Source organism: Magnolia sinica, chromosome 3 (genome assembly GCF_029962835.1).
Source record: "Magnolia sinica isolate HGM2019 chromosome 3, MsV1, whole genome shotgun sequence".
Taxonomy (NCBI): domain Eukaryota; kingdom Viridiplantae; phylum Streptophyta; class Magnoliopsida; order Magnoliales; family Magnoliaceae; genus Magnolia; species Magnolia sinica.
The window spans coordinates 18,953,221-18,962,847 of NC_080575.1; the positions used below are offsets into that span (position 1 = coordinate 18,953,221).

The following is a 9,627-nucleotide window of genomic DNA, read 5'->3' on the forward strand; positions in this document are numbered from 1 at the left end:
TTTCATTGATGTGTTGTGTTACATATATAAGACTCACATCCCAACATTGACCCTCAAACTCATAAAATCATGACAATGTCTCTGTGACTGTTTGAATGTGTGCATGAGGCACCTGGCGAAAGTCCTGGTATATGATCGGGATATGAGTATGGTTGAGGACACTGATATGCGATGCAAAGTCTCTATGATTATGACAGTCCTCATTTGGTTACCCAAATTTATTCGTCTTTAGGACTTTTTTTTTTCTATCAGGCTGCACAAGTAAAGAAGCACCCCTAGTAAGCCTCTCTTTCTAGACGAAGAAGAAGCTGGCACAACTACATAAAAATAATAACAGTTATATATACACATCATTGATTACCGCCAATATATAAGAAAAATAAAATCTACATAGCTAATTAAGGAGAACTATCTTATTATGTTTGGCGTTGCTCGCATTTGTACTCCAAGCAAGCATGCACCCAATGCCTTTGGTTGTGAATCCATGCCCCTATTTCTTCTCTAATAGAAAAAACACTAATGGTTAAGAAATAATTTAGATAACAAATAAAGTACAAACAATTCATTATATTCTCCATACCTTGATTAGATTTCCTTCAATAAATATCAATACAAACAATTCAGTAGATTCTCCTTGATTGCTTTACTTTCTTTATAGCCGGATCCTGAGTAACCAAATGGTCCATTTTGAACCTACACCTTACCAACAAATATATATATATATATATATATATATATATATATCATTCTCTAATTCACGGATCTAATTATAAACATATGCATCAATTATCTTCAGTTAAAACTAGCTAAAACACCAAAAAGTTTTGAAATCTTATCTCAAGAAAATTTCTTACCATTTGCATTTGCGTATATAATTAATTCAAACCAAATTGTGCAAATTATGGTTTTTAATTTAGCTATACAATAGTAAAAGATCATGGTTATTTGATTATCTGATTATTGGATTGATGGACCTTTATTGGATGGTCAAAAATGAAGACATCCAATAGTCATATTATGGGTAAAAATGAACTGATCAGGAATGATCGATATAAGAGAGAGCATAAAGCACTTTAAGGAAAGCAGCTTGGCTACAATGTCCAAGCATGACCTCTATGAACCAACCATCTAACAGTGGGTTCGGCTCTAGTCGACCTCCTGCCTATCTCAACCAATGAACTATTGTAAGGAATCAACCCGACCTGCCTCGAAGAAAGGCCCGGCCATAATCAACAGTTCGACTCTGGAAGATCGACCTCAACCCCTTGACCTGTAAGGTGACCTCAGCCTTCCGACTCGGAGGTTGGCCTCGGCCATCTACCTCGACCTTCTCAAAGCTCGACCACTCTGAGAACTTATCAAGGAGATTCTTCTAAGATCTTCATTGAGGATCTGAGAAGATCACTCTAATATGCTCGAGAAAATATTCTCTCCGCAATACATACCTACTAAGCAGGGAGAATACCATAAACAAGACTACACTTGGTTATAAATAGAGAGCCCAATTAAGGTGAAAGCTACGCACAAATACACACCAAAAACCTTAGGTTCTACTTGACCTAGTTTGCATGCACCGACTTTGACATTAGAGGGTCCCCTGTTGTAGCCAGGGTCTCCATTTGGTCTCATTTTATAGGTCCACTAGCGGTCCAAGGAGGACCTCTGGATTTTAGCATCAACAATTGCCGCTATATGTGGGAATCATAAGCCATTTTCATCTCATGAAGATTCTACAATGTCGAAAGGAAGGAAGAGAACCTTAGCCACCATTGTTGCAACTGGTCCTACAACGATGGAACAACCTGCTGACCTAGGCGATCTGCCCTCCCAGCACTAGGCTAACTCTATTTAGGCAGTGCCCATGAATAAATCCTGCAATCGGGGAGGATGACTAGTCTCCCTGGAAAATCAAGTTGGGGTTCTAGCTGACAACATCGACCGTATCATGTAGATATTGGAGAGGCAGAATTTGTCACATGACCAAGGAGCCGAAGTAGCCACAACCACTAAACAATCTCGACCCCCACAAGTTCCTTATGATTCATAAGGAGCCATGCAACACCCTGGATAGTATCACCAAGTATCCAATCTCACTGCGGGGACTACCGTGCTCGCTAACTCCAACCTATGTCACATGTTGGAGAACAAAATCCATAGAAAGGCCCCCGAGGCGATGACAGAAAGTGAGGTCCCTTAGGAGGCCGAGCTCAAGGAGATACGCGGACTGATCAATGATATTCAGTAAGCATACCAAGCTTGAGTCCTGACATCAGTGGAAGTGATGTTAGAAGAAGAAGATTTGCCATTCACTAACAACATCATGTCCTCTCTACTATTACTAAGATTCTGGATGCCGCAAATCACTTCCTATTCTGGGACGGGTGATCCAGCCAAGCATCTGAAGTCGTTCAGGGCATGGATGGAGCTACATGGTGCGACCAGCTCTGTGATGTGTCAAACCTTCTCCCTGACCCTATTAGGAGCAGCTTGGAAGTGGTACAGATAGTTAAAGCCCAAGTCTATCTATTCCTTCATACATCTCAGCAAATCCTTCATCACCTAGTTTATCGGTAGAAAAGACAGAAGAAATCCAGTAACTCATCTCCTCACTATTACCTAGAGGGTGGATGGGCTGCTGAAAGATTACATCGTCTACTTCAACGTAGAAGTAGTGAAGGTGGAGGGCTATCCCAAGCAAATAGCCTTAGTTGTCATGATATACGGCCTTAAGAATCGTCGGTTCCTCTTCTCGATCAGTAAGAATCCTCCCACTACATTGGCCGACCTGCTCAGCAGAGCACAAAAATATTCTAATGCAAAAGAGCTATTTAGCTCGCAAAAAGCTACACAGAGTACGGGGAGCTCAGCCAAGGACTGAAAGTGGAAGGAGGAACATCTTCCCTTAGTTAACAATAAGAAAAGAAGGGATGATACCTTGAAAAGAGGACAATTCCTAAGCAAACTAACAGAGAGTAGCTTTCACTCTTACACTCCCCTGAATGCCACTCAAGAGTAAGTCCTCATGGAAGTGCGCAATAAGAAGATCCTGAAATGGTTAAACAGGATGAATGCTGACTCCAACAATCGTGGCAAATGGAAGTATTGTCACTTCCATTGTGACCATGGCCATACCACTGCCGACTGCTTTGATCTCAAAGATGAGATTAAATCACTCATCTGCAATGGACACTTACGAGAATATATCTATAAGAAAATGGATGATCAACCAGATCAGATGAGCGAGCAACAAAACAACAGGAACAACGAAGCGACGGTCGATATCCACATTATATTCAAAGGAATTGCTGGAGGCGAGGACTCAAATAGAGCTCCTAGAGCTCATGCCAGGAGCATAAGTAGCTCAGAACATCACATCAACCTCACCAACAGAGCCTTAAAAGAACAGAAGATGGTTCCCTGTGACTTAACATTCACCGAAGAGGACGCACGTGGAGTCCACCACCCTCAAACGATGCCCTAGTGGTAACCATGACTGTAGCCAACCATAAGGTGCACCGCATTTTGGTGGACACAGGTAGTTCGGCTAACATCCTCTTCGCCACAGCTTTCGACAAAATGGGGATTGGAAGGTCCCGACTCTAACATGTCCGAACTCCTCTGCTCGGGTTCGCAGGCGAAAAGGTCACCTCTGTGGGGAGCATATTACTTCCAGTTACCGCAAGAGAAGGTCACAACCAAGCCATAGTGATGACCATTTTTTGGTTATCGACTGTCCCTCGGTCTACACATTATCCTCGGATGGTCGTCCCTTAACATTATGCAAGCAGCCGTGTCAACTTACCACCTCACTATGAAGTTTCCAACTGAGCACAGCTTCAGGCAGGTCAGGGGAGATCAGCATGAGGCCTGTCAATGTCATTCCATAGTGTTAAGGTCAGGAGCCTGGCAACATACAATGGCAATCACTTCCCTTAACCCCCAGGAAGACTTGTCCGAGAGAGGATCCCTCATAGAAGACCTAGTGGTCGTTCCCCTTTACGAGACTCACCCATCCCGTACTGTATAGATCAGCTCATTGTTAGCCCTGAATCTATAGGGTGAGATCATCCACCCACTGAAGAGACACACCAACGTCTTTGTATGGTCCCACAAGGACATACCAGGCATTAAACCTAAGGTGATGGCCCACCGACTAAATGTTAATCCCGACCATCGACCAGTGAGATAAATGTGATGAGCATTGAGCTAGAACGGTACGTCATCATAGGAGAAGAGGTTGGGAAGCTCCTTGAAGTTGGATTCATTGAAGAAATCTATTACCCCGACTGGATTGCTAACGTCGTGCTAGTGAAGAAATCTAATGGAAAGTGACATGTATGTGTCAACTGCATGGATTTGAACAAGGTGTGTCATAAAGGGAACTTTCCTCTCTCGAGGATCGACTAGTTGATCAACAGTACAGCAGGGCATAAACTACTTAGTTTCATGGATGCTTATTCAAGTTACAACCAAATCAATATGCACCCACATGACAAGTAGAAGACAACCTTTGTCACTGAAAAGAGACTCTACTGCTACAAGGTCATGCCTTTTGGGCTGAAGAATGCTTGAGCCACATATCAATGTCTTATTAACAAAATGTTTGCCTAGTAGATCGGGCGCTCCATGGAAGTCTATGTCGATGACATGTTGGTCAAGAGCGTCAAGGCTGTAGATACGGGTGTAATCGGGCCAAATTGAGTAGAACTGGGCTCAACCCAACCCGACTCGATCACCAGCCAAACCAGCCCGAACCCGACCGGGCCCAGTCACTGGGCCAACATGTCCAACCCGAACCCGGCCCGGTCAGCAATCGGGCGAGTTTGGGCCAGTTTTAGACCCACGATTTGGACGGTCTGGATTGCTGTAAATGGTTAGGGTAACTAGGTAAGAATTTAGGAATATATATATATATGTATATATATATGTTTATATATATATATACATACATATAGGCCGAGTTGGGTTTCGGGTCGAGTCGGGCCGAACTGGAACCTATCCAAACTTGGCCCGAATTCAGTTTCAGGCCGAAGAAAATGGCCTGTCCCAACCCGAACTCAGTTCCAGGTTGGGCCAAGTTGAGCTTTTTTAGGCCGGGTCGAGCTTTTTAATTGGGATAGCCCAGTTTGTGTACAGCCCTAGCTGCAAACCACGTCACCGACCTCAAGGTGATGTTTTCACCTTACAAAAGTACTAGATGAAGCTAAACCCAAGCAAATGGGCCTTCAAGGTAAGCTCCGAAAAATTTCTCGGATTCCTAGTTAACTAGAGAGGGACGAGATAAACCCCGATAAGATACAAGCATTACTGAATATGAACTCGCCCATAACTATGAAAGAAATCCAGTACCTCACAAATAGAGTCACCACCATCAACAGGTCTGTATCCAGAGCTACCAACAAGGGCCTTCCTTTCTTCCAATAACTAAAGGGTAAAGCAAAGCCCACATGGTCAAACGATTGTGAGCGAGCTTTCCAACAAGTCAAGCAGTATTTGGGATCCCCCCTTTACTTTTGAAACCCGAGTCAGGAGAGCCACTACTCCTCTACCTCACTGTCCCGACCATAGCAGTCAACTCAACACTAATACAAGAGGTCGAGAGGCAAACAACTTCTTGTCTATTATGTTAACAAAGTACTATTCCTAGCCGAGACCAGGTACCCAAACATTGAAAAACTCATGCTGGCTTTGATAGTGTCATATTGCCACCTTCGTCCTTAGTTCCAGGTTCACGCCATTGTGGTCCTAACCAACCAAACCCTTCGTCAAGTACTCCAGAAGCTAGAGGTGTTGGGGAGATTAACGAAGTGGGCCATTGAGCTTGGCGTGTTCGACATCGAATACCGACCTCGGAATTCTATCAAAGGCCAGGGAATAGCCGACTTCATAACTGAGTTCAACAACATCAAGCTCCCAAAACAGCCCGAGGAGATTAAGGAAGAGACCAACCCCCACATATGGACACTTCATGTCGACGGGTATTCCAACTCTAAAGGCAGTAGGGCAGGGATAATCCTGGTGGTACCCGACCAGACCTGCACCCAATATGCCTAAAGATTTGGATTCCCAACGTCCAACAATGTGGCAGAATACGAGGCTCTCCTTGCTGGGCTCAGACTGGCGAAAGCCATAGGAGCTCAAATTTTGAAAATCCACAGTGACTCCCGGCTCATGGTCAACCAAGTGGCCGATGAATACCATGCAAAGGGTGAAAATATGATCGCCTACCTTTAGAAGGCAAAAGATCTCCTTGACCAATTCAGCAATCCCTACCTCACTCTAGTCCACCGGACCCAAAACTCTCAAGCAGATGCATTAGAAAAACTAGTAATCATAGTTGACAATGACCTCATCAGGTCAATCCCTATTGAGTTCTTGCACAAACCTAGCATTGATCAACTTGAACAAGAGGAAGTAATTCCCATCATCTTGGTTCTAAGCTGGTGGACCGGATCACAAATTACCTTTGAGAAAACAAACTACTCACCGACAAGCTCGAGGCACGAAGGATTCGGAGTAAAGCAGCTTAGTACACCATGGTAGGAGACATCCATTAAAAAAAGAGTTCTCCTTACCGCACCTAAGGTGTCTCAGGCCCGATGAGGCACAATATGTCTTGAAAGAAATCCATGAAGGGGTCTGTGGTAATCATTCGAACAGCAGAGCACCTACCCATAAGGTAATCAAACAAGGGTACTTCTAGCTAACCATTAAAGTAGATACTAAGTAGTACACACAGAAATACGACAAATGCCAAAGGTTCACTGCAATACCCTAGCAACAATCAGAGCAACTGACCTCATGACTGGCCCTTGACCATTCGCCCAATGGGGAATCAACATCATAGGACCATTACTGATAGGAAAGGATCAGACAAAATTCATCGTGGTAGCAGTCAACTACTTTACCAAGTGGGTCGAAGCCGAGCCGTTAGCCAAAATCACCAAAGAGAAAATTATAGACTTCATCTAGAAGAACATCATTTGCAGATATGGGATCCCTTATACCATTATCTTAAACAATGGCAAACGATTCAAAAATGTGCAATTTTGAGATCTCCGCGAAAGACTCGGGATTCGCAATGCCTTCTCATTACCTTGGTATCCCCAAGCCAATAGACAGGTGGAGGCAGTAAATAAAATCATAAAGAACCACCTTAACATAAAGCTCGAGAAATCTAAATGGGCCTGGGCTGAGGAATTGTCACACGTCCTCTGGGCATATCAAACTACTACTTGGACGTCAACAGGGAAGACCCATTTTTCCCTAGCCTTCGGTGCAGAGGTTGTGGTTTCAGTTGAAATAGGACTCCGCACCACACAAATCAACTCCTATGATGAAGTCAGAATGCGAAGCAGTTGACGTTGGGTTTGAATCTGCTTGAAGAAGAAATGGGACAAGCACAGCTGAAGATCGCAACCCATCAACAGCGGGTCGCCCAATACTAAACTTCTGAGTCAAAGTACAAAGATTTCAAGTGGGGGACTTGGTCCTGCATGAGACTTTCCATAACACCAAGGAACTCAGCTTGTGAACTTTGGGACTAAGCTGGGATCGGAACGACGTTACCATGGGCTTATCAGCTTGAGGATATGGATGAACACCCATACATCATCCATGGAACACCGAACATTTGAAGATCTACTACTCTTGAGGACTTGCAAGTCCCTCGACCAGGACTACATTGTGTGGTCGATCTACTCGAGTAGAGTGACCTCCCTTCTCAAAGGGAAAAAGGTGCTCGAGGCATTATTGCCATTTTACTCAACTAGAGTGGCCTCCCTTCTAAAAATGAAAAAGGTGCTCGGGGGATTACTACCATTTTTTGTTCGACTGAAGCGACCTCCCTTCTCAAAGGGAAAAAGGTACTTAGAAAAATAATGTTCTATTTTCTTATAATAAATGAGTATTTTATCATTCTCGACTATTTAAATTGAGTGGCCGACTATGGGAGGCTTCCTTGGATTCCAAGGAAGAGTCCTCCTAACTGACTGCTCGGACCACTGTTAAGTAGTCGACACACTAGTTCTACTCTTTGTGAATTCTACAATGAAAGGACTTCCCCAAGTTGGGGATGAAAATTCCTTTCAAACCTCAACTATTCGAGCTACACGATCGATTATAAGGACTTCCAGATTAGAGAAAAAATATCATTAGTGCTCAGCCTGCTACTATCCGCTCGACTTACTAATTCTACTATGCACGATTTATCAACTATGAATTCACATGCTCAACAACCACATCTACGAAGTCATCATATAATCATCCACAAAGGGAAAACATGATTACTCTAAAAAGTAAGATTTCAATTAATAAAAAAAACTTTTAAGTATAAGAACAAAGGAAATGATAACTATAGCTATGGAGAGGATGGCGAGGATAATTAGCTCAAGAGGCTGCTCGGCTTCGATAACTTTTAGAGTTAGGTCTTGGGAAGCCCCTTCCTCCAGACCACTTAGGTTGAGCTCAGAAAAATTTCCCTTAATGTCTTTGACACACTTCTCATAGCCAAGGCTATAGTATACATCTACTTCATCAGCCCACTCCTTCGAGGCCTTATACCGCTCCACCGCTACAACCTAAGACGACGGAATGGATGCTTCTACCTCAGCTAGCTTAGCTATCAAACTGGTCATCACCTGGGCCAATTATGCCTTACCTTGTGGCCTTGGCCTCCGCCTTGACCCTTCCCCTCTCAGACCAAGTGAGGCGTGTCCTCATCCCCCTTAGATCAGTCCACGCCGAGCTCTCATTATTCTGGGCCTCCTCCAAGTGGATCTTCAGAGTGGCCTGCTTCTCCCTAGACTTCTCTAGATCCCTAATGGAGGGCCTCAAGCTCCGCGATCTTCAAATGGAGGGTGACCTCCGCTTGCTCGCACTCCTCGGCAACCGGCCTGATCGAACGACAAATGGATAGGAGGGTCGAGATGATCTTAAAGATAAAAGAAAACTTGTTAGAATGCATTGACAATTTAAAAATAGACACAACAAGCTAAGGGAAGAAGCCTACCTTATAGCACATGGCCATCAAATCGCCCAGTACTGTCACTAGATGAGCAATGATCAGCTTCATGATCTGCTCCTCTGGGACATGCTTAACTGTCCACGAGGCTAGGCTGTTCATTTAGTAGCTAGGGGGCAGAGCACCCAACCCCTAAGCCTCATCAGCCGGCTGGCCTAAGATCTCACCCTTGTTAGCCTGTGCTTCAGCCACCGGGGGCTGAAGCTCCTCAGCAACAAGAATCTCCTCACGAGACTGAGAAGATTCCAAATCTACTACCTCTAGAGTCGTGGACAGAGGAGGAATCATAAAAGAGGAAGCATCCTGAGCCCCCTCACCTGGAGTAGCCAAAGCCCTATCAGCATGGGGCTCCAACCTCACCTCCACAATTGTGGAGGACTCCGCCTGCTTTGATGGAGGTACGACAACCCTCCTCTTTACATGTAGATGACTTCTTCTAAGCCACCTCGGTAACAGAAGGAGGTTGGATTCTCTTCGCAGGGCAGGGGAGGTCGGCCATTTCTGTACGATAGAATATCCCATTCAGGAATGAGTAAGACAACAAACTCCAAAGAAATTACACTGTCTACTAGTTACCTCCTGAAATGGTCAAGGCATGGCTGGAT

At 44.3% G+C, this 9,627-nt stretch overlaps 1 protein-coding gene across 1 annotated transcript; it reads left to right on the forward strand.

The window, feature by feature from the left end:
- Nucleotides 1–3,022: 3,022 nt before the first annotated feature.
- LOC131238822 (uncharacterized) lies at nucleotides 3,023–3,481 on the forward strand. Its single transcript, XM_058236418.1, has one exon. The coding sequence runs from the start codon at nucleotides 3,023–3,025 to the stop codon at nucleotides 3,479–3,481; it is 459 nt and encodes a 152-aa protein (XP_058092401.1).
- Nucleotides 3,482–9,627: the final 6,146 nt, after the last annotated feature.

Coding starts and splice junctions, on each gene's coding strand:
- LOC131238822 (XM_058236418.1), top strand. CDS start 3,023: ATGGAAGTGCGCAATAAGAAGATCCTGAAATGGTTAAACAGGATGAAT.